Source organism: Panthera onca, chromosome X (genome assembly GCF_046562875.1).
Source record: "Panthera onca isolate mPanOnc1 chromosome X, mPanOnc1 haplotype 2, whole genome shotgun sequence".
Lineage (NCBI taxonomy): Eukaryota > Metazoa > Chordata > Mammalia > Carnivora > Felidae > Panthera > Panthera onca.
In genome coordinates, this window is record NC_138357.1 from 128,028,204 (window position 1) to 128,054,548 (window position 26,345).

Below are 26,345 nucleotides of genomic sequence, written 5' to 3' on the forward strand. Positions count from 1 at the left end.
TAGATAGCTATTTGATAGGTAGGTGATAGATAGGTAGATGGCAGGTAGATATGTGGGTAGGTAGATAGATCTAAGAATGATAGATAGATGATAGGTAGATCAATCGATGGAATGATAGATTATACAGAGATACATCATAGGGACATAGGTGGGGAGGGAGGGAGGTAGATAGAGAATGTCCCATGCTAAGGAAGACTTCTCAGCTTCAGCACTGCTGACATTTGGGGCCGGTTGACTCTCTCATGTGGGGTGTCCTGCATGCTCTAGGGTCACGAGCGGCGTCCCTGGTCTCTCCACCCTCCACATGCCAGTAGAACTCATTGTGACACCCAAAAATGTCTCCACGTTGCTGAGCGTCCCCTGTGGAGAACCTCTGCCCTTGGGAGATTGACTGCTACGAACCCGGTCACCACGAGGCGATGGGTTAGCCGGAAGGCCACTTGGTCAGGGTCCAGGAAGACAGAAATCTGGGGAGGGTTGACTTCCCTGCACAAAGAGTGGGTGCCAGCAGATTAAGGAGGGCTCTACTTGCCTGTGGTGACTGGCTCGGTGAGACAGGACTCGGGGACATCGTCGTGACACCAACCGGCTGGAGCTGCCATGCCTGCTCTGGGAGACACCTCATGAGGGACGCCCAGTGAGGCCAAGCTGGCCTGAGGCTGCCCCCCGGTCATGCACCTGCAGGAGACGTGAGTTGTCCACTCCTGCACTGAATCCCCGAGGCCCCCCCGGGTGTCCCTCCTCCCCCCTGGTTCAGGATGTACCTCATCCTGCGGTTGAAGTCGATCAACTTGAGGTTGGTCAACTCCCTTCCCATAGCCAGAAGCTCTTCCCTGACACCTGTTGACCAGCTGAAGCAGATCAGGGACCACAAGACACTTGTCTCCTGCCAGCTGCCTGCCCCTTTCTCTGGCCATTGCCGGTGCTTGCTTCTAGGTTCTCAAGTCTACTCCGTCCCAGGACAGGGTCCTCTCTTCCTTCTGGCTCAGATGCTTGCTCTGCAAAGAAGCTTCCAGCCAGACCGGGCCTGGGATGACCCCACTGGATGCCTCCCATGTCCCTATTGTGTGCCACCTCCAGTGATCGCCACAATCTGCTTCAGTACTTGTACGTCAGATACAATTCCAGTGAAGGCATTAATTCCGAGAAATCAAGTCAAACCAAGGAGTAGCTGGCTTTTTAAAAACATTGACTTGATGGAAGTCAGTGAACATACAAGAAATTCAGGACAGGGGTACCTGTGGGCTCAGTCAGTTGACCGTCTGGCTCCTGGTTTCGGCTCAGGTCATGAACTCACAGCTTCGTGAGTTTGAGTCCCACATCAGGGTCTGTATTGGCAGCATGGACACTGGGATTCTCTCTCTCTCTCTCTCTCTCTCTCTCTCTTTGTCTCCACCCCTCCCCCACTTGCACTGCCTCTGCTTCTCTCAAAATAAATAAATTAAAAAAAAAGGGAGGTCCCTGGATGGCTCAGTTGGTTAAGCATCCAACTTTGGGTCAGGTCATCATCTCCTGCTTCGTGGATTCGAGCCCCACGTCAGGCTCCATGCTGACAGCTCGGAGCCTGGAGCCCGCTTGGGATCCTGTGTCTCCCTCCCTCTCTCTGTCCCTACCCCGCTCACGCTCTGTCTCTCTCAAAAATGCATAAACATTTTAAAAAGTTTTTTTAAAAAATTCAGGGGGAAATCGCATGTTACCTTTGGGTGCCGAGCAGTCTCTCTCTCTCTCTTTTTTTTTTTTTTTAATTTTTTTTTTTTTAACGTTTATTTATTTTTGAGACAGAGAGACAGAGCATGAACGGGGGAGGGGCAGAGAGAGAGGGAGACACAGAATCGGAAGCAGGCTCCAGGCTCCGAGCCATCAGCCCAGAGCCTGACGCGGGGCTCGAACTCACGGACCGCGAGATCGTGACCTGAGCCGAAGTCGGACGCTTAACCGACTGAGCCACCCAGGCGCCCCCGAGCAGTCTCTCTTTATACACATGTGATCGCACAGAGAATTCAGCATTCTTAAGTAGTTGGCGGAAAGGTACCTACCTCCCGCCAGCCTGCATCTTGCTGGGATGTGATGCTGCTAAGGTCTGACCCTCCTAAAGCTATGTAGGGAGCAGATGTCCATGCCAACTGCAGTAACTAATGTAGCTCCCATAGGGGGCAGCGTGTAGGGGCTCTGGAGGGAGACTTGGTCACGCTCCTCCCAAGGAACCCCGAGAGACACCGCAGGCAGACGCGGGGAAGGGAGCCTTCCCTGGACCCTCACTGCCCATCTCTCCTGCCTGCCTGTCTCCTGCTAGCTCACCAACCCTCAGACGTAGGAGCTCACTCTCTTTGTGCCTGGAAAGGTGCACGGCCCATGGCAGGTGTTCAGACTCAGGGATGTTGAGTACGAGGACGGAGTTGGTGGTGGGGGGCGGCATCCTGGGTACGTGAGACAGCACGATCCCGACGACCAGAACAGAGAGGCAGATTTGAAGGGATAGACTGTCTCAAGTGTCCGACTGCAAGCTGGCGACTCAGGCAGGGTTTTATATGGTAGTCAAGTCCACAGGCAAAAATTCCCTCTCCCTTGGAAACCTCATGTTTTTTTTGGGGGGGTGGGGGCGGTGGTGGCTCTTAAGGCCATCGACTGATTAGACGAGGCCCACTCATATGAGAGAGAGTCATGTGCTTCTCCTAAAGTCAATTGACACTAGATGTTAATCACGTCAAAAATAAAAAAAAAAAAAAGAATCTTCATAGCAATATCGAGGCTCGTGCTTAATCAAATGTCAGTTTTGTCCTGTTCCGTTCCCCCCTTCGGCTGGTCCTCCCGTGTTCCCTTCCCGGCCAGCATCTTTCAGGCTGCGTTCTATCCACGCCTGAGCCACAAGGGCTCATTCTCTCGCTGCCTTCTCTCGGACGCCTCGTGCTCACGAACGTGGTTCGGATCTGCTTACGCCTCCTCGTGGGGCAACGTGGGGAACCGTGGGACAACGGTGAGCGGTCAGCGAGCAGGGATATTTGGGACGGTGCCTTCTGCCCAGCTACAGAAGCTGCCGTGCTGTCTGCCATTGCACGGAGTCAGGCTTGCAGGCGGTCACGGTCACGGGGGGGGGGGGGGGGGGGGCTGATTCCGCCCTTTAGAGGCATTATTCCGTAAGCCTCCTTCTGATGCTTGCGTCCTGTCTGCTGGAATGGGAAAGAGTGCATGGCACGGCTCGAGGGCTCCGTCCGTCTTTACCTCTTCTTTTTAAATGTTCCCTTATTTTAGAGAGAGAGAGAGTGTGTGAGCAGAGTAGGGGCTGAGCGAAAGGGAGAGAGAGAATCCCAAGCAGGCTTCGTGCTGTAGAGCACAGAGCCCGACACGGGGCTTGAACTCATGATCCGTGAGATCACGACCTGCCCCGAAATCAACAATGGATGCTTCACTGACTGAGCCCCCCAGGCACCCTGTCTCTACCTCTTCTTCCTAGTGGTCCCGGGACTCGGGCTTTGTCCCCATGACGTTGCTGCTTCGGGATTTCTCCGCCTGGGCACTGCTCACATCCGGGGGCGGATGGCCGTCTGACCTGGGGCTTCCTGTGCCCTGTGGGTGCTGACCGACATCCCCGGTCTGCACCCACTGATGGCAGTGTCCCCTCCTTTCCCAGTCGTGACCATCACAGTAGCCCTGGGCGTTTGCAGGGGATGCTGTGGGCCCCCTGTGCACTTGCCGGGGACTGGCTTCCAGGAAACCCCAGGAGGCGGTCACCCCGTCTCCAGCTGGCAGAGTGGTGTATTTGGGGTGGGCACACGCTGAGCAGGGTGGGTGGGTGATGCTGTAGATGCCACTTTGCCGACGAACAGGATGCAGCTGTCTCTGCATGGAGGAGGCGCTCAGCCCCCTTCAAGGTGCCGTCAGACCGAGCCAGTGAGGGCGGGTAGGGGATCCTTGGGGAACAGAGCTGGAGGACACCCTAGGCTGGGGGATGAAGCAAGGTAAGGGTGCCTCGGGGCAGGGCTGGTTGCCATGGAGCCTGGGTGGAAAGTGGAAGGAACTTTCCAGAGCCTCAGCTTGCACAGAGACATGAGTCCAAAGGGCTAGGGTGACGCCCAGGGATGGTGTCTGCTTTTCTTGTTTTCATGGCAGAAGCCCAGCTTTATACCTCGGCATCGGGAGACAGGACGACAGCCGTTGTTAAATGAAGGAGGCCGACTTTCGAATCGGCTACGACGGCCACACGCTTTGCAAGGGAAAGACGGCGGGGTGGTCGGTGTCAGAGGTCGAAGGTGTTGCTGGGGGTTGTGGTCAGGGTCAAGCTCGTTTGCTTTTCGTAGATTCCCACGTTCTCTGGAATGCATTTCAAAACGATCATTTCTTCATTGTGCTAAAATGCACCTGAACCGAAAATTGGCCTTTACCTGTTTTTCAGTGCACAGCTCAGTGGCATCGAGCACATTCACGCTGTTGTGCAAGCATCCCCACCAGCATCTCCAGAACCTTCCATCTCCCCAAACTGAGACTCTGCCCTCCTAAACCCTGGCTCCCTTCCTTATCCCCAGGCCCTGGTCCTACCATCTACTCTCATCTCTATGGATGCGATGCCTTCAGGGACCCCGTATACGTGGAATCATGCAGATTTGTCCTTCTGTGTCTGGCTTATGTCACTGAGCATCAGTTCCTCAATGTCCATCCTTGTGGCAGATGCAGAACATCCTTTTTCAAGACTGAGTCATGTTCTACTGTGTGCATGAACCACATGGTGTTTATGCATCTGTCCACCCATCCATCCATCCACCCATTTTCTATCCATCCATCCATCCATCCGTCCACCCACCCATCCACCTATTCATCCATCCATCCATCTATCCATCCATCCATCCATCATCCATCCGTTCATCATCCATCCATCCATCCATCCACCCATGATCCATCTGCCCACTATTATCCATCCATCCACCCATGATCTATCTGTCCACCCACCATCCATCCACCCATCCATCATCCATCCACCATCCATCCATCCATCATCCATCCATCCATCCATCCACCCATTTTCTATCCATCCATCCATCCATCCGTCCACCCACCCATCCACCTATTCATCCATCCATCCATCTATCCATCCATCCATCCATCATCCATCCGTTCATCATCCATCCATCCATCCATCCATCCACCCATGATCCATCTGCCCACTATTATCCATCCATCCACCCATGATCTATCTGTCCACCCACCATCCATCCACCCATCCATCATCCATCCACCATCCATCCATCCATCATCCATCCATCCATCCATCCACCCACCCACGCTCCATCTGTCTACCCACCATCCATCCACCCATCCACCATCCATCCATCCACCATCCATCCATCCATCCATCCATCCATCCATCCATCCACCCACCCATGCATCTACCCATATATCTTGTCTGTCTGTCTGTCTATCTATCTATCTATCCATCCATCCATCCATCCACCCATGCACCCATCCATCATCCATCCATCCATCCATCATCCATTATCCATCCACCATCCATCCATCCATCCATCCATCCATCCATCCATCCACCCACCCATGCATCTACCCATATATCTTGTCTATCTATCTATCTATCTATCTATCTATCTATCTATCCACCCATACATCATATCTATCTATCTATCTATCCATCCATCCATCCATCGACCCATGCCCTACCCATATATCTTGTCTATCTATCTATCTATCTATCTATCTATCTATCTATCTATCCATCCACCCATCCATCCATCCATCCATCCATCCATCCATCCATCCACCCACCCATGCATCTACCCATATATCTTGTCTATCTATCTATCTATCTATCTATCTATCTATCTATCTATCCATCCATCCATCCATCCACCCATGCACCCATCCATCATCCATCCATCATCCATCCATCCATCATCCATTATCCATCCACCATCCATCCATCCATCCATCCATCCACCCACCCACCCATGTATCTACCCATATATCTTGTCTGTCTATCTATCTATCTATCTATCTATCTATCTATCTATCTATCTATCCACCCATACATCATATCTATCTATCTATCTATCTATCCACCCATACATCATATCTATCTATCTATCTATCTATCTATCTATCTATCTATCTATCCATCCATCCATCGACCCATGCCCTACCCATATATCTTGTCTGTCTATCTATCTATCTATCTATCTATCTATCCATCCATCCATCCACCCATCCATCCATCCATCCATCCATCCATCCATCCACCCATGCACCCATCCATCATCCATCCATCATCCATCCATCCATCCATCCATCCATCATCCATTATCCATCCACCATCCATCCATCCATCCATCCACCCACCCACCCATGCATCTACCCATATATCTTGTCTATCTATGTATCTATCTGTCTGTCTATCTATCTATCTATCTATCTATCTATCCATCCATCCACCCATACATCATATCTATCTATCTATCTATCTATCTATCCATCCATCCATCGACCCATGCACCTACCCATATATCTTGTCTGTCTGTCTATCTATCTATCTATCTATCCATCCACCCATCCATCCATCCATCATCCATCCATCCATCCATCCACCCACCCATGATCCATCTGTCTACCCACCATCCATCCACCCATCCATCATCCATTATCCATCCCCCATCCATCTGTCCACCATCCATCCACCATCCATCCATCCCCTATCCATCCACCATCCATCCATCCATCCATCCATCCACCATCCATCCATCCCCCATCCATCCATCCATCCATCCATCCATCCATCCATCGACACTTGTGTTGTTTCCACGTTCTGGCTCTCGTACTTCGTGTTAATGCCAAGTATCTGTTCGTGTACCTGCTTTAACTGCTTGCTGCATTTTCTGTGTCGAATTATATCTCCTTCCTGTTTGTGGAGGAGCTGAAGCATTTTCTCTTGTTGGTTTTCTTTTCTTTTTCTGCTCCCCTTGCGTAGGGCTTTCCTTTGTCTCTTCTTCCCACCCTCCTTCAGTGCCAGGTAATCACACGGACAGTCTGATACAGATCTTTGTGTCCTTAAAGCGCGCACACAAACACACACACACACACACACACACACACACACACACACGACTCAGGCTCTGCGCTGTCAGGGCAGAGCCCCACACGGGGCTTGAATTCAGGAGCCATGAGATCATGACCTGAGCCGAGGTCAAGAATTGGACACTCAACCGACTGAGCCACCCAGATGCCCCTACATACTGAATTTTCGACCCAGGAATGCCTCCTTTTCTCATCCCACTCGTGATAAACCCACTTCTTTTTGCCCTTGCGTTTTCATTGTTTTTTAGCCTCTACGCGAGGGGCGGAGCCCCGCAATGAACCGTTATTAATTAACAAGCGGATTGGCCGACATGATTCATCCTGTTTCTCCTTCTCTAGGCTCAGATTTTAAGTCGTTTGTGGCCACCTGGACCCCTCGTCTCTGCCCGCAAGCCCCAAGGGATGACTAAATACTTGTACATTGTGTCTTTGAATATTGTGGCTCTTATCAGTAACCCCCCACGGCGTTGCCCATTCTCTCCATACCAGAAAAGCCTTAGTAGTGGAGATTTGAAGGAAAGATGAGCCAGGGGCACCAGGGCCCTCAGGATTTTTTTTTTTTTTTTTTTTTGTAGCCTTGTTTTTCGACTCCTTGGGGAGTACTCCACAGCGCACTTGATATATAGTGACTTTCGTAGGATTGTTATTGATGCTTTGTTGGATCTTATTGAGAGATTTGTGGGACAGATGTGTCTCCATATATCCATACACACCACTGTCCTGCGCCCCACTCAGTCGTTAGTGTGTGACATTTGTCCCTGTGATGTTGGGATTTTTGGCAAGAAATAGATGTTTGCTCTTTGTCCCTGGCACCGAGGCCCTAAAACCCTTGGAATTTCCTAAGTGAGCAGAGTGACAAAGGTGGCTTTTGTTATGTGAATGAGGTGACTTTTGGAGAACCTCCCTCCCCCCACCCTGGGCAGAGGGCTGGTTGCCGGGGAAACTAATCCTGTAATTGGAGGCTTGGGCTGCTCAGACCCACCCCACATCTCCGGGGAGGGGAGAGGGGCTGGAGTTTGCGTTACTCCCCAAAGGCCAATGATTTCATCAACCTCGCCTACTGGATGAAGCCTCTATGAAATCCCAGAAAGACGGGGCTTGGGAGTTTCCAAGTTGGTTGGCGAACTTGGGGAGATTTGGAGGAGACTGCTCACCTGGAGAGAGCACGGACGGTTCCCCACACCTTGACCCCCCGCTTCTCTTCCATCTCGGCCATTCCTGGCTTCTGTCTCTTTATCTGAAGCCGGTGATTTACCTCGTTATGTGTTTCCCCTGAGCTCTGTGAACCGCTCTAGCAGATTAATGGAACCCAAGGAGGGGTCTTGGGAACCTCTCGTCTCTAGCGGGTCAGTCACAAGCACAGGTGACAAGCCGGACTTGGAATTGGCGTCTGAAGTGTCTGTTGGGCCATTGTTGTAGGACTGCGCCCTTCTCCTGCGGGATCTCTGTGGTCTCCAGGTCGACCGTGTCGGAATTGAGTTGAATTGTAGGGTGCCGGGTTGGTGTCCCAGAATCGCTTCATGGTGTGGGGGAAAGAACAGCGATGCGTGTTGAAATTGGGAGCAGAAGGGTAGACACTAAGTCCTATCTTTGCCCAGATATATCTATATCTCAACCCACTCGTGCCCCAAATTGCAGTTCAGCTGGAACGCAGGTGACAGACTGCTCTCGTTGACCCACTCCTTCTGCCTGGATCTCCTGGTCTCCACCCATACAGTCCTTGGATCTATGCACCTTCCACTTGGCTGATTAATCCCCAAAGCTCCCTTTCATTCCTTACCACTGGCTGTCTCTTGGCCCTGTTCTAATCTCCCCCATTGTGAATTCTCTCCTGTGCCTTTGAAGGGTGAAATCAGGTTGCATGAAAACATGGCGGTGCATTGTTCTCTAGAGCTGAGAAACCATCTGCGTGTATTTTGATCCTGGCTGTGAATCCGTAGGAGCGACAATAGGATATATCCACAGAATGGGTGCATCCTAATTGGTGAAGAGACTGTGTGCGCGTGCGTGCACACGCACGCACGTACTTACGCATTTGCGAGGTGGGAAGGTAGGGTTCTGCGTATTTTTTCAGCTTTTCAACCAAATTCACAGCTGTAGAACACGCTAGTGCCGTGACCTGCGTAGTTTTGGCCACTTGGGGTCTTTTCAAGGGCTGAGCGCCATGCCCAAACTCCGGAACACCATGCTTTTTCCCATGGGTTCTAGCCAAATTTACCACCCGTCCTGTTCCAGAGAAATCCAGAACGTCAGGGGCTTACATACAGCTTTCATTCTACACGTGTACCACCCAGGTGCTATCTGGAGCCCAGACCATATTTGCTCACCAGAACGGTGGATTCATTGTTGGATCCCCACGACAGCAGAGTGTGCCTGCCATATGCATTTGTGACACCGAGCCTTGGTAGTGAAGCCTCCCCGGAAGGAATGTTCTTGCTGTACTAATCAAGAAGTCAGTCGGTGGCCCAGTCGGTTAAGGGTCCGACGTCGGCTGGGGTCACGGTCTCGAGCCCCGCGTCGGGCTCTGTGCTGACAGCTCGGAGCCTGGATCCTGTTTCAGATTCTGGGTCTCTCCATCTCTCTGCCTCTCCCCTGCTCATGCTCTGTGTCTCTCTGTCTCTCAATAATAAATAATCCTTAAAAAAAAAAAATGAAAAAAAAGAAGTCAAGGGCGTGTGGCTGCAAGGAAATACTCCTCTGGACTTTCAATGCTAGAGAGAACGTGGCCGTCTGGTCAATCTGTGTCACTGCAAAAAGATTTCTCCAGAAAGTCTGAAGAGCAGCAGAACAGGACCCCCGCCCCTGCCAACACCGTTCGTGCTCCCCATATGCCTTCACGCCTCAATCCCGCACATCATGGGCCCTTCCGGCAGCAGGAAGCAAGAAGGGGAAGCAGGAGACCCGGGCTCGGCTCTCAATAAGTGAAACAGGGACTTCCTGCATGTCCTCACGTCCGCACTCCCTGTACCGGCTTGGAGAGAACACGGCATCCGTGCAGAGGCCGCGAGCGAACAGGTGCCGTCCCGAAAGGCATCCTCACCCCGAAGACGCTGTGCGTTTGCACACGCATTTCACGGACGCCTTTTGTGTATACGACCGTGGCTTGGTAGCATGTGTACCCGTCAGTGGTCGGCAAAAGGAACATGTGTTTTAATTTTGATTTCATTTCTTATTTTTCTAACGTTCGTTTATTGTTGAGAGAGACAGACAATGAGCAGGGGACGGGCAGAGAGAGGGGGAGACACAATCCGAAACAGGCTCCAGGCTCCGAGCTGTCAGCACAGAGCCCGACGCGGGGCTCGAACTCACAAGGTCACGAGATCACGTGACCTGAGCTAAAATCGGACGCTTAAACGACTGAGCCCCCCCGGGCGCCCCTAAACATGTGTTTTAAATGCTTCCCTTCGGCACAGCAGGGCTTCCCCTTTCCGGGATGGGGAAGGTTTCCTCCCTTCTGCCTCAGGTTTGTGTTTCTCTGCGTGACCTCCTCTCCCGACCCCTGTGCACGCTTCTTCCTTTATGATTTTCTCTTGAGTGCATCTTTCCGGTCCTGGCGAGCTGTCCCCCCGCGTGTGGCTTCGTCTTTATCTTGTTGGCACGGCCTGTCCCAGCAGGCAGGACCCTCTGCTGGAGGTGGACGCCCTGAGCCCGCTTCTCCAAGCAGGGGGGGTTCTCGGTGCATAATTGCACTTTTTCTCGTTTGGTCATGAGGCTGCTTCCTCCTGTCACCTGTTACAAGGGTCCCCAGTCCTGTGGGATCAGAGCCCACCCTGGTGAGCTCATTTTACCTTAATCTCCTCTTTAAGGACCTTATCCCCTAATACGATCACATTTTGAGGTCCTGGGCATAGGGCTTCTGCATATAATTTTGGGTGACAGAATTCAGCCTGGGGGACACTTTGTTATCACAACATGCTCTTGGGGCTCAGTTGGTGAACTGGCTGACTTCAGCTCAGGTCATGATCTCACAGTTTGTGAGTCCGAGCCCCTCATTGGACTCTCCGCTTAGCACAGAACCCGCTTCGGATTCTGTGTATCCCTCTGCCTCTGTCCCTCCCCCGTGCGCGCGCTCTGTGTCTCAGAAGTAAAATAAACAGCAAAAAACAAACAAACAAAAAACATGGTAGCAGATTACATCTACATACGCATATTCAAGCATCTGTTCCCGTATATGAATATCTCAATAACTATACAGCATCTTTCTTTTTTTTAGGTTTATTTATTTATTTACAGAGAGAGAGTGGGGAAGGGGCAGAGAGCAAGAGAGAGAGAGAGAAAGAATCTGAAACAGGCTGTTTACTGCCAGTGCAGAGCCTGATGCAGGGGTCAAACCCATGAACCATGAGATCGTGAGTTGAGCCGAAATGAAGAGCTAGATCCTTAACCGACTGAGCCCGCCCCGCGCTCCTGTCCATATGGCATCTTACTGTCCGTTCACGCCCGCGCCCTAACGTCTGTGTGTCCCTGGCGCGGCTCTGACTCCCATGTGCCGTCCCGCAGGTTCTGGACGTGCCACGATGAGCGCTTCCTGTACATGCTCATGGAGTTCGTGCCCGGCGGCGAGCTTTTCAGCTACCTGCGGAAGCGAGGCCGCTTCTCCAGCAGCACCGGGCTGTTCTACTCCGCGGAGATCGTCTGCGCCATTGAGTACCTGCACTCAAAGGAGATCGTCTACAGGGACTTGAAGCCGGAAAACATACTGCTGGACAGGGATGGCCACATCAAGCTCACCGACTTTGGGTTCGCCAAGAAACTGGTAGACAAGTAAGTGACCGTTTTCACCCATTTCAGCCCACTCGCCCGGTGCCGCGTCCGGATTTTCTTGAATGCTTATGATTTTTGAGCGACCGTGAGAGTAAGAGCACAGATGCTGGATGGGGCTGAGTTGAGTTCCAGGAGCAAACAATAATTCTATAAGGTGAAATCTTACGCAGTTGGGCATACGATGCCTTTTTTTGGGTGCGCTTCGCCCCATGATCTGCCGTGCTCCATTTAGCTGAGGACATGTTCGGACCTAGTGTGTACGATTATAGAATATACAACGTATAAACGTCCAGCCTTTAGCTTAAGGGAGGGTAATGCACCTGTAATGCCCGTGTGTGTTGATTTCCACGGGTCTTTAGGTGCCGCGAATCACAGAGACCATATTCTCTCTCCGTGAGGAGTAATTCAGCCTTTATAGATACAATTCAGGGCAGACAGTACCGTAAATCCCATGCATTTAAGCCCGGTGCATTCGTAGCATATTTCATCAAAAATACCTCATCAGATATTTCATCAAAAATATTTCATCCAAATAACCTGAAAACAAAAGAAACAAAAAAACCTACAAAACTGATGTGCGATGTGATGGGAGTGTCTACACAGCGTGAAAGAAAATTTTCCACACCCGTCTCTATATCCTTCCGCCTTGCTTGCCTCTTTGGACTCAGAATCTAAAATTCTATCCAAAACCAAACCTTTAGACCCCGACAAGCCCCACATACTGAGTCACCCAGGTGCCCCAAGAAGCCTTGTTTTAAAAAGTAAAATTTTAATAAGATAGCATACGTAACCCACTGCATCTCAAATATGATTATTCCAACACATAACCCCTGCAAACAGTTGGGCGCGTTTACGTGAATTTTTGGTGCGTCTCAGGGTACTACATTTTCATCAGAAACACTTACTCTGTGCTTTAACCCATAAAATTTACAGTTGGGAAGATAGACGCACATGGCCAGGCTTTCCAAAAATACTGGAAACTTTCTCAGCAACTGTAGTGAGTATTGGGTTTTAAATTTAAGTGTAAGGGCGTCTGACTTCGGCTCAGGTCATGATCTTGCAGTTCGTGAGTTCAAGCCCCGCGTCGGGCTCTGTGCTGACAGCTCAGAGCCTGGAGCCTGCTTTGGATTCTGTGTCTCCCTCTCTGTCTACCCCCTCCCCGGCTCGCACTGTCTCTCTCAAAAATGAATAAACATTAAACAAGTTTTAAGTTTAAATTCATTAAAAGTGGATTAAAATTTCAATTCCATAGTCATTCCAGGTCATGATCTCAGGGTTGTGAGTTTGAACCCCATGTTGGGTGTAGAGATTACTTACAAATAAAATCTTAAAAAAAAAAGAAAAGAAAGAAAGAAAAGAAAAATCTCCCCATATTTTTCCATTTCTTGGTGACGTGGGGATGGCTAAGGTGATAATTCTATTCCTCATGTTATGGACACGTCTGCATTTATGAGAACGTTGATTTTGGTCGGAAGCAGTTTTGCACGTTGTGATGCGGTTAACTTCCATCTGATTATCCCCTGTGGAATTTCCCGTATTCCCTTTGTAAGAATAAGGCCCATAAAAGCAAACTGGTCTTCCATACCCCTGTGAACGGAGACCCTATTAACACATCGTAGCTGGTTTAGAATATTGGGGCCGTCCCCCGTTGGCATCACGTCGTAGAAAGTCCTTACACCCCCTTCTCCGCTTTTTGTTTTCTTTAAGTCCTTTTATTTGGAAGTCTGATTCCAACCATCCCGCCTTAAAATGTTTCACGCATTCGCTTGCTTCTAAGTTTGGCGAGCGGTGTTCCTCTGCAGTTACCCCATCGTGTCCATTTAAGACTAAATGGATGACGGTGGTGGTGTAGATAACATCACGCAGTTAATTTACTTAAGACGTTGAGTTCGGGGAAAGAAGGCCTCATTACCATCTCGATCTATTGCTTTTACAAACAACTTCATTTTCCAGGCATGGGCTGTGTAGACCACAAAAACACTCCCCCCGACCCCCCCTTCTTCCTAATTGTTCTTGATTTGCTTGGTGAAGTCTCTCCCTTCTGGGCCAGCTCTGGACCCGTGGTGCCCGTGGGCACATAGTCACGTCCTCTCTTCTGGTTCAGGATTCGACAACAGACCTGATTTTTGCATAAAGGTGGAAGGAAACGTCCACAGGGATCAGCCCAGAAGACGTGGAACCAACCACAGACTCATCTGCAGTAATGTTTTTTGTTTTTTATTAAAATTTTTTTAATGTTTTTATTTATTTTTGAGAGAGAGAGAGACAGAGTGTGAGTGTAAGAGACCCAGAGAGAGAGGGAGACACAGAATCTGAAGCAGGCTCCAGGCTCCGAGCTGTCAGCGCAGAGCCCGATGCGGGGCTAGAACCCACGAGCCGCGAGATTACGGCCTGAGCCGAAGTCGGACGCTTAACCGACTGAGCCACCCAGGTGCTCCTGCAAGAATGGTTTTGAACACATAATGTGGAAAAGTGTGTTTCTCCTGTCTTTTTAATAACATCGCGTGCAGTGTGGTTGAGCACGTAATTCGGTAGTCCACCTGCTTCTTTCGTAGTGACTTAATTTTTTAAGCTTTCCCTCGGTTCTCAATAGCAGGTGTATTTTTTCCCTCCTGTGTCTTAATTTTACAGAACTCTTATTTTCTTAGAGTGAGTTCTTTTTACACTGGTGTTTCTTATTGTTGCGTGAAACTATTTATCACACACTTTCTATTCTGCACGTAGCTTTCCTAGCAGATGAAGGGGCACGCTAGAATTATTTTTCATTTTCTGAAGTGATCAAAAGAAAATACTGACGCATTTACTTCAGTTATTCTGTTGTAGTTTAAAAAAATTTTTTTTGTGTTTATTTTTGAGAGACATTGAGAGAGAGAGTGAGTGAGGGAGGGGCAGAGAGAGAGGGAGACAGAGCCTGAAGCAGGCTCCAGGCTCTGAGGTGTCAGCACAGAGCCCGATGCGGAGCTCGAACTCATGAACCGCGAGATCACGACCTGAGCCGAAGTCGGATGCCTAACCGACTGAGCTACCCAGGCGCCTCTGTAGTTTTTAAAATTCACATGTTTCATTGAGTGCCATCCTTTGGATTTTTGTGCCTGACATCTTGCTAGTAATAAGTAACATTGTTCCCAGTCTTTAACAATAGTTCCTTAACGTTCTCAAACACCCACCAGAGGGGAGAAAATTGTTGACCTTGAATCCTGTATGCCTCTCACCCAGATTCAGTGGGCATCAAACCTTTGCCACCTGATTTGAGGGTTTTTTTTTTTTTTGGCTTTATTTATTTATTTTTTTTATTATGAAATTTATTGTCAAATTGGTTTCCATACAGCACCCAGTGCTCAACCTGATTTGAGTTTTTACCTCTCCCACATTTTTGTTTCTTACATTATTTATTTTTTATTTTTTCAAACTTTTTTTTAAGTTTATTTATTTTGAGACAGACAGAGCAAGTGGGGGAGGAGTAGAGAGAAGGAGAGAGAGAATCCCAAGCAGGCTCTGCTCTGTCAGCACAGAGCTTGACTTGGGGCTTGATCTCATGAACGGTGAGATCCTGATCTGAGCCAAAACCAAGAGTCAGACGCTCAACTGACTGAGCCACCCAGGCGCCACTGTTTGGTACATTTTAAAGTAATTACTCACCATGCTATCTCTAATGGAGAATGATTTAAAAAAATAACATCAATACTTTATCACATTTTTTTTGATGTTTATTTTTGAGAGAGAGAGATAGAGAGCAGGTGAGGGGCAGAGGGAGAGGGAGACACAGAATCCGAAGCAGGCTTCAGGCTCCGAGCTGTCAGCACAGAGCCCGATGCAGGGCTTGAACCCATGAGCTGTGAGATCATGACCTGAGCCGAAGTCCCACGCTCAACCGACTGAACCTCCCAGGCACCCCAATGCCCTGAGGATATTTGCCATCCACTGCTTTGCTCATCGGTGAAGTGAAAATTATTCCTACTCCTTAGGATTGTTGGTAAGAATGGATGGATCTGCTAATTGGAAAGTACATACTTAGGACAGTTCCAGGCACATAGTAAGCACTGAGCATACATATGTTGCTTTTGACTTTATCATCCCTGCCATCAGCATCACCATCATTACCACTATGACCATCCATTGTCATCACCTTCATCACCATCACCACCATTATCATCATCACCTTGACCATCATGACCACCATGATCACCAAGATCACCACCATCACCATCACCACCATGACCGCCATCACTAGGACCACCATCATCATCACCTTGACCATCATCACTGTGACCATCGTCACCACCTTGACCATCATGACCACCATGATTGCCGAGATCACCACCATGACCATCATCACTATGACTGTCATCATCACCATGACCATCATCATCACCTTGACCATCATCACTGTGACCATCATCATTATCACCTTGACCATCATCACTATGACTGTCATCATCACCTTGACCATCATCATCACCTTGACCATCATCACTGTGACCATCATCATCATCACCTTGACCATCATCATCATCACCTTGACCATCATCACTATGACCGTCATCATCACTGTGACCATCATCATCATCACCATGACCATCATCACTATGACCGTCATCATCACCTTGACCATCGTCATCACCTTGACCATCATCACTGTGACCATCATCATCATCACCTTGACCATCATCATCACCTTGACCGTCATCACTATGACCATCATCATCACCCTGACCATCATCACTATGACTGTCATCATCACCTTGACCATCATCATCACCATGACCATCATCATCACTATGATCACCATGATCGCCGAGATCACCACCACGACCATCACTGCCATGACCATCACCACCATGACCATCATCACTATGACAGTCATCATCACCATCACCATCATCATCAATATCCTCACCATCATCATCACCGTCATCACCATCACAACCATCTCCATCACCACCATTACTGTGGACTGAATTGTGTCTCTCCAGAATTCATATATTGAAACTTTAACCCCCTGAAGTGACTGCGTTTGGATATACTGCTTTTAGGAGGTACTTGAGGTTAAATGAGGTCAGGAGAATGAGATCCTAGTATGATAGGATTGATGGCTGCCTCCTCACCGTGTCCTCACATGGTAGAAAGAGATGTCTTGTGTCTGTCCCCCTCCTTATAAGGACACCAGTTACTGAGTTAGTCTATCTTCATCCAATATTACCTCGTCTTAACTTGATTCCATCAGCAAGATCCTATTTCCAAATAAGATCACATCCACAGGCTCTGGGGTTTAGGACTTTTGGGGGGAGACCGTTCACCTCCATACAGGTGTCATGACGAGCGATTCGAGGTGCGCTTTGCAGAGTCGTGTTTTTCTTCCGTTAACGCGCCCACGGCAGTGGAAGTGATAGCCGTGCACAAACGGAGAACCTCGGGTGTCCCCTTGCCTTCTCTCCAAGAGCCGAGTGAGCTGAGAGACACGAGACCAGGTGCATAGACAATTCACAGCCTGCACCGGTGGTGTCTGCGTAACATCCAGGGCTGTCTGTCTGTCTTTACCTACTTACTGAGGTCCGAAGCTCTCTGTTGCAATTTACGCCTCTCTGTGCAGCCAAGAAGCACCAGACGCTTTTGCCGGAGGCTCTTCCTCTAGAGAGGCATCTGCCTACCCCAGGCCACTTAGAAATTCCCTCTGTGCCCCTTACGCTAGGACAGAGCCAGAAAGATACTCCCCTTTCCAAGTGGAAGTGGAGACGCTGTACCTAATGTATATATAATGCGGCCACCTGTGCATTTAGGAGCTCAGAGCCCGATTGCCAGCTGGCTTCAGGCAGCCTTGGGAGCCCGTAAGTTGGCAAGGTGGGCAGAGGTGTTCTGGAGATGGGCTCAGGGTCTCACGTGTCAGAGTCTTAGTGGGCGAGGGGTCGTCAGCCATCCAGCGAGACCACGTGGGAGTCAGTATGACCATCTTCTGGACCTCCAAACTTGGGTTTTCAGAGGTTTTCTGTTCCCTGCCTTCAGTTGGCTTATGTTCCCTTAGACGACACACCGTGTCCCGTAGAACGTGCGGGTCCAGCCCGCATGTGCTTCAGAAGGAAGGTTCTGCGTGTGAGTGGCCGGCTTGGGGAGTGCGTGCCTTTCCCACGGCTGCCGTAACAAAGCACCGTGACCGGGGGGCCTCGGATGATGACATTCTGCGGTTCCCTCACTTTTAGCCCACGGTCCTCTGCGCGGGGCTAGAAGCTACATTTTTGGCAAGTCTCACCTCCTCTGTGGAGAAAATCCTTCCCAAAGCCCCCCCCTTGCTCCATTTCAACCCCAAATATCCCAGGGTCCCTTAACCTCAGGATTTCTAGAAGCCACTGGAGAGACTAACATGACCTTGAACCCACAGACACCTTGAAAACGCGTCAGATCTTTTCGGGAACAGGTGGAAAGTTCGCAGCACTTCCTCCCCGAGGACAGAAGTACTTTGTTGCTGGGGGCTCTTGATGGGACCCCCAAGACAGGAAGTTATGAACAAATTCTTGCATTTGTTTTCCGTATCATTTCCTAGGAAAACCAGTACTGTGGCTTTTTTGCGTTTCGAGTAATAATGGTGAAGCGACAGCCAACGGCGGGTGGTGGTCAAACCGAGCATGTATTTTTGCTTGTATCGGGATAGATGAGTGTTGGTAAGGGAACCAATCCTGGTTCACAATGCCAGTATCTCTGTCCAGCGCTGTGTGTCTGCGGGATGGGGAGGGACATGGCTGTGATGGCCGAAGCCATTGTCACGCGAGGTCCTCCTGAGACGCACGCATTCGCCGACCCCAGCTAACTCTTCTGTGCGTGCTGTTCTCTGTCCCCAGGACGTGGACGCTTTGTGGCACGCCCGAGTACCTGGCCCCCGAAGTCATCCAGAGCAAGGGCCACGGGAGAGCTGTGGACTGGTGGGCGCTTGGCATCCTGATATTTGAGATGCATTCGGGGTGAGTAGGGCTCCCATGGAGAAAAAGGAAGTCCACTTGCTGACGGGGTACCTCCCTTTCCTGCTTCTAGAACCATACTTTCCGCTGGCAAATACCTGTGCCAGTTTCCCAGTCGGTGCCACCATGACCACGGGGACCCACAGGTAAGTGCGCTTTCGTAAGAGCAAAAGCGCCCACCACAAGCACCGGCCGTTGGGACCTCTACCCTGTGTCTAAGTGTTCCTGCCTCCCGTGAATATAATATTCAATCTTCCGCTTGGACCCTTTTGGAGCAGTGGACAGAGCTAAGCAATTACAGCACGTTTCGGATGAAAGTAAATAAATCCGCATGGAGTTCAGGACGTTATGAAGGAGCAGCGAGCCAGTAAGCAGAGAGCGTGCCCATGGTCGCTTTGCGTGAGGTTTGCAAAGTCACCCTGTCCCGTCGTCCGGATGCCAGAGGTGTTTCACATGTTATCAAGGCATCGTCATGGTGAAAAACTCCTGTCTGGCTTAGGATGCTCTTTTACCAGAAGCATAAAGCAAGCATCCCATGCTTAGCAAGTGTGGACGTGGGGACTCCTCCTGGTCCCATGGAGGAAGAGCTCTTCTCTGATGGTGCGGACGACGGGCGTCTGGTGTGTCAGGTGCCAGGAGACTGGCGGGGGGCTCCTGGATGTGCGGGCCTCGCTCCCTGTCCTTTGTCCTCTGTCTTTAGCTTCCTTGTTTCCTGCTGGGGAGGTCAGCAGACACTCGGCCAAACCTGGACCCCATTCCACACCTGATATCCCTGTAGGGCAAGACCAGAGATTTTTGCCTGGAAACCTTCCCCTTCGGTTTGAAAAAAAATGATGGAAACGGGTGTATTTCTGCACGGAGGGTGTGGCCAGCATGGAATCTGTGAAAGCCTGAATTTCTTTGTGTGTCTATTGATTATCTCAGTATTTAGCAACTGTTTACCTATATATTTATCATGTTTTAGCTATCATGTGTCTGTCGTCTATGATCACCTCTCTACCAGTCTGTCTATGCATTCTGTGTATCTATCCTATCTGTTTGTGTATCTAATCCACTTGTCTCTATATACCTACCTGTCTGTCTATCCATCCATCCATCTATCCAGCTCTCCATCTATATTTATCTATCTCTGTATCTATCATCTATCAACGTGTCTATCTGCCTACCTATCTGTCTTTCTGCCTATCTATCTACCTACCTACCTGTCTCTGTATCTATCCGATCTTTCTGTCCATCTGTCTGTTTACCTGTCTATCATCTGTGTATGTATCTATCTATTCATCTATCTCTCCCATCTCTCCGTCCATCCATCCACCCATGCATCCATCCATTACCCATCACCTATCTGTCATCTATCTGGTCTTCTGTATTTTCCATTAACTCTTCGCTCAGATGTCTTTAGCAAATCACACAGAAACAAATTTCTTAATAGACACCCAGCCTGTGAAGTGCCAGGCAGACCAGAAGGTTAATATGAATCACACACAGGGTTCATCCATCAAGAAGATAAGACGGTTGTGAATATTTATACGTCCAAATTCATCAGATTCCCCTCAGACGGCCTGCAGCATATATCCCTTCCTTCATATTATTGACCGCTAGAGGTCACCATTGCTTAACAATAAATGAACCTTGGCGTCCAGGGCTTTAATAGATGAGGTTATGAGCAAGGTTTTCTTTGTATTACTAGGTACGTTCTGTTAGGATACATTCTACTTACAGAATATAATAATGGGAAATATTGTTAGTAAGTACAGTTTTGGAACATATTGTTAGACTATAAGGAAACTATTGGAATTAAATAGAATAAAATAAAATTAGATTATAATAGGGCATATTCGAATGAATATATTAGGATAATTATGTAAATAATTATTGGGATGATTAAAATACTATTAGGATATATATAATCCATTCAAATATTAGAAAACACTGTATTAGAATATTAGAAAATGGAATGTTTCTTTTTTTAATGGAATATCATTGATTTCTAATATATTTCTAATATAATATTAGGAGTAGAATAGAAAATAGTGCAGGTACCTGTGCGTTTACACTAACGTATTTCTGTTTTACACATCTCCAGTTGGAGTGAGTCTGGGTTTTCTGGAGGGATTTCTTTTACTTTTCTTTTTTTTTAAATATTTATTTATTTATTTATTTATTTATTTATTTATTTATTTTGCTTATTTAATTTTGAGAGACAGAGAGAGACAGAGCATGAACAGGGGAGGGGCAGAGAGAGAGGGGAGACATAGAATCGGAAGCAGGCTCCAGGCTCTGAGCTGTCAGCACAGAGCCCCACGCGGGGCTCGAACTCACAAACCGTGAGATCATGACCTGAGCCGAAGTCGGACGCTGAAGCCACTGAGCCCCCCAGGCGCCCCTGGAGGGATTTCTTGACAGTGATGACTGTCTATGCCGCAAGCCTGGCTGATCCCTCCTGGGCATTCTTTGGCTCCTGCAGTTGTACGAGACTCTGCCCTCACCTGGACCCGTTCTGAATTTCCTCCTTGCCCCCTCCAGCTGCTCCCTGTGTTGGCCAGGGGACATTTCCCTGGCAGGAGCTGGAGTTGTCCCCCACACACACCAACGAGGCCACCATTGCTGGAGTTGGATGGGGAAAACAAAAACAAAAACGTATCCACATTCAGCTCTGCCGTTAGAAAAAAAAGGCCATCGCAAAACTCCTCAAAGACGCTTCAGGAACCCTAGGGTTCCCTGGGACCCCATATTGAGAATCGTGGCCAGCCGGCTTCACCGAGTGCCCCTCAGACTCTTTCTTACCCTACACTCGGCCCCTCACCCCCTCGCACAGCCCAGCTCGTTGTCTTTGCCCCTTTTTCTACAGGATGCACGTTTTACGTTTTCTACGCAAGTCCCAGGTCTTTGAGGAAAAGCAGCGAAAAGAATGGTGAACGGGTCGCACCTGCCCTTTCTGTTTTCTCTGCAGAAAAGTTCTTTCTTCTTGACAAACTCTTCCCTCGAACCCATGTCCCCCAGGCTCGCCCCCCGTGTGGTTTTCTAAGAGGGTGATGGGGAACGTGACGGCACGATGTGGTGCCTCTTTCTGGACGATCCATTCTACTGGAAGGTGTAGGTGGCTGGGTCGGATCTGGAAAAGACATCATGCAGCGATGATCTTCTTTTTCCGCTTGTTAAACTCCTGCTGACATAGCTTCCCGGTGACGCGGTCCTGTAATGCCTGCTTCCTGAGAACACTTTGTTTCACGCCGTCCGTAACGGTCGTTAGGTACGTATGACACATTTTCTCCTGGTGTCGGACGAGCGCGTTTCCCCGATGAAATCATACGGCCCGGTGTCCTCAGATGGGCTCGCCACCCAAGAATGGACGACGACGACTCTCCCAACCCTGGTTACACAAAGCATCTGGCAGATGAGGGAAGGTTGACTCGGGAGCTGTTAACTTGATAGGCGTAGTCGGATGGTGAGGACCGGCTGAGAATCTGCGTGCGTGTAGACCTTTCCTCCCGAGCCTGGTCTGGCCGGGTTCGCAGTACGAGGCAGCTCGTAACTCTGGAAGCAACCGTGGTTGGAAGAGTTGGAGTCACCAAACCCTAATCACCGGCCGCTCCGAGACACGGCGCTTGTCTGCACGACGCTGAGTCTCTGTTTATGGATCTGGAACGTCACTTCAGAAAAAAACGCGATTTCATGCCTGCATCACCCACAGCCACACGTTCACCTTTATGCAGCGTTTTCCACGTCTCCTTCTCACCTGCCTCCTCTCCCTCAACGTGCCCATTAATTTCCTTTCTTTGTACGTTCTGTTCTGTTCTTTGTTTTTTCCATTTTCCACTTCTCTGTAATATACGTGCAGAGGTAATGGGTCTATTCTGTGTATCAGTAGCTGGCAAGACAGATGGCTAAAACCATGGTGGCTTGGGATAGGAATTTATCGTTTTTCTGTTCTGGAGACCCGAAGGTTGAGATCCAGGCATGGGCAGGGCTGCTGAGATCCAGCAGGCTCCAGGGGACGGTCCTTCCTGCCTCTTCCAGCTTCTGGAGCTCCAGGCGTCCCTGGGCTCGTGGCCGTGTCCCTCCCGTCTCTGCCTCCCCCTTCACGCGGCTTCTCCTCTGTGTCTGTGTGTCTCTTTTGTCTCTTACAAGGACATCTGCCATTGGATTCAGGGCCATCCTCAATCAGGATCGGCTCATCTCATATCCTTCACTTACCCACATTTTCAAAGAGTCTCCAAATAAGCTCCTATTCACAGATTGGCAGGGTAAGAAGGTGAAAAAAATTGAAAAAAATAAAAACAACTGTACTCTTTTGTTTTCTGTCATTTGTTTTTATTTTTTTTCAATTTTTTGGTTTTTTTTTAAATGTTTATTTTTGACCGAGAGAGAGAGAGAGACAGAGAAACCGTGAGTGAGGGAGGGATAGAGAGAGGGAGACACAGAATCAGAATCAGGCTCCAGGCTCTGAGCTGTCAGCACAGGGCCTGACGCGGGGCTCGAACCCACGAACCGCGAGATCATGACTTGAGCCAAAGTTGGACGCTCAACCAACTGAGCCACCCAGGCACCTCTCTGTTGTTTTTTTTTTTAATGTCAGAAATTAATTTGGAGTATTGAAAGTTGCCATCTTCCATCAGGATACCATTTGCAAGTTGCATTTTATAAGTTATTTTCACTGCTTGTTTCACTTAATTAGAAGTTCCACTTCTAAAGAATCCAATTAACAGTTATACTTTTGAGTTGAGGGTATTACCCTTGGGAAGGAACTATGAGCCCATATCCAAAGTACAGTCTGTGCCTCGGGGCATGTAGGTAGGGATCTGGGATTTATTTCTTGATTCACTTCTGGATTTTCTTGGATTTTTTTTCCTCCTTGCGGTTTTAACTATATTTCTTACTTGTTTCAGATTTTTTTTCTATTTCAAGATATTAGAGAAGATACATATGTTGCTTTCCCTTTTTATAAATTAAAGAAGGTTTTTTATGTTTATTTTTGAGAGAGAGACAGAGAGATAGAGTGTGAGCAGGGGAGGGCCAGAGAGAGAGGGAGACACAGAATCCGAACCAGGCTCCAGGCTCCGAGCTTTCAGCACAGAGCCCGACGTGGGGCTCGAACCCACGAACCATGAGCTCGTGACCTGAGCCGCAGTCAGACAGACGCTCAACCAACTGAGCCACCCAGGCACCCTGTGATGGGGTGACATTTTTAATGCCAGAGACCGACCCCCACAGTCGATCACGTGCTCTAATGGTCATTGCCTTGTCTACGCTGGCCATTCCTCTGCTGCATTCTTTTCCTCCTGGAACCAGCCGTGCTCCGTGTGTCCCAAGATTCCGGCGTCCCCAGCGTGCAAGAAAGGAGTCCATGTGCAACAAATTGTGCCCTGTATGTGTGTTGAGTGGAAATCGTTAGGAAGCAGGATTTTTTCCGTGCTTGCTCTCTGCTAAAAATAGATGTTTATTTTTCTTACAGGTTTCCTCCGTTTTTTGATGACAACCCATTTGGCATTTATCAAAAAATTCTCGCGGGCAAAATAGATTTCCCCAGACATTTGGATTTCAGTGTAAAGTAAGTAAACCGTTTTCCCTCCTCATGGTGGGGGTGGTGGGGGCGTGTTGATTTAGAAAGGACATCAGATTTCCCAGACACGGCATCTGCCCAGCAGGATAGCATCTTGCATTGTGAATGTGTCGTGACAGAACTCTTTGGGTCATTCTCTTTTCCCCTGGAAGGGAAAACATTGTCATTATTTTCGTATAATGATGCTTCCCCTTTTCACGACTCTTGGCCAGATTTTATGCCTTTTGAAAGAAATGACATTTACAAGTAGCCAGTGAAGGCATTTGTTAATTGCATTTACTAAGAGAGCCCTTCGGGTATTTGACGAGAAGGGTCCCCCCTCCCTGTCCGCCCCCCCCCCCCCCCCCCCGCCTCCTCCTTTAGCTAGTTTTACGGTTGGCAGAAACATGGCTGGCTTTAGCAACGTTTCTTTTTTTCTCCGGCTTCAATTATTTTCCTTCCTAAATTCTTTCTTTCACGCTGAAATTTAGACTGATGAACATCTGCTGCAAGAACTTTTCTGTGGGTTCAGTGTTAGTAACTTTGGGAATGCATTTCATGAAATCTGTGGCAGGGGGGTGCGGAAAACTAAGTTTTTAAAAACACAAGAATGATTTCTTTTTAAATTTATTTTTCACGTTTATTTATTTTTGAGAGACAGAGACAGACAGAGCGTGAGCAGGGGAAGGGCAGAGAGAGGGAGAGACACGGAATCCGAAGGAGGTTCCAGGCTCCGAGCTGTCAGCACAGAGCCCGACATGGGGCTCGAACCCATGAACCGTGAGATCGTGACCTGAGCCGAAGTCGGACGCTCAATCAACTGAGCCTCCCAGGCGCCCCTCCAGGCAGGCTTTAAAAGACTAGCAAGAAGAGGAGGTTCCATTTAAAAATAACCATCCAGAAGGGGGACACCCTGTGCCGTGAATACTAAGACACTGAGATGCCAGGACAGATACAGCACGCAAAAAGGTTTCTTTTCTCTCGAAAGAAATGAAAAATATTGTATAGAATTTCCGTCCCATGGTCCAACCAGGGACCCTGGGACCCTGGGACCCTGGACCGTTACATAGATCACCACGGGTCTTGGGATCTCAGCCTTCCCAGCTGGTCATGGAGCCCGGGGCGCGGTGTGAGTCTGGCTATGTGCTCCTGAGCCCGGGACATAAGGCACATCAGGAAAGCTTAGTCACTGAAAGCTGCATCATGGAGTTTTTGAATCTGGGCTGTGGGTCTTTCGATTGGCCTGGGGGGTTTCGATATCTATTGTTTTGCATGTTATATTAAAAGGCTCATTTTCTGCACAACGATTTTTTTTAATGTTTTTAATGTTTTCTTTACTTTTTTTCATAATTTAAATCCAAGCTAGTTAACATAGCGTAATAGTGATTTCAGGAATAGAATTTGGCGATTCATCACTTGACGACACTCAGTGCTCGCCCCAGTAAGTGTCCTCCTTAAGGCCCATCATCCATTTAGCCCATCCCCCACCTACCTCCCCTCCAGCAGCCCTCAGTTTGTTCTCTGTATTTAAGAGTCTCTTATGGTTTGCCTCCCTCTCTCTTTTTATCTTAATTTTCCTTCCCTTCCCCATGTTCATCTGTTGAGTTTCTCAAATTCCACATGTAAGTGAAATCTTATGATACTTGTCTTTCTCTGACTAATTTTGCTTAGCATAATTCCCTCCAGTTCCATCCATGTAGTGGCAAATGGCAAGATTTCATTCTTTTTGATGGCCGAGTAATACTCCAGTGTGTGTGTGTGTGTGTGTGTGTGTGTGTGTGTGTACACCACATCTTTTTTTTTTTTAATTTTTTTAATGTTTATTTATTTTTGAGAGAGAGAGACAGAATGCGAGTGGGTTGGGGCAGAGAGAAAGGGAGGTACCGAATCCGAAGCAGGCTTCAGGCTCCGAGCTGTCAGCACAGAGCCCGACGCGGGGCTCGAACTCACGAGTGGTGAGATCACGACCTGAGCCGAAGTCGGACGCTCAACAGACTGAGCCACCCAGGCGCCCCCCACAT

General features: G+C 48.9%; 1 protein-coding gene across 2 annotated transcripts in view; it reads left to right on the forward strand.

The window, feature by feature from the left end:
- Positions 1-26,345, forward strand: part of LOC145713984 (cAMP-dependent protein kinase catalytic subunit PRKX) — a 68,538-nt gene that overhangs the window by 31,749 nt on the left and 10,444 nt on the right. For both annotated transcript variants that reach the window (XM_081792933.1, XM_081792932.1), the window contains exons 3-5: positions 11,572-11,835; positions 18,666-18,785; positions 24,238-24,333. In XM_081792933.1, the coding sequence (XP_081649059.1) occupies positions 11,572-11,835; positions 18,666-18,785; positions 24,238-24,333 (480 nt within the window). The remainder of the gene's footprint in view (positions 1-11,571; positions 11,836-18,665; positions 18,786-24,237; positions 24,334-26,345) is intronic.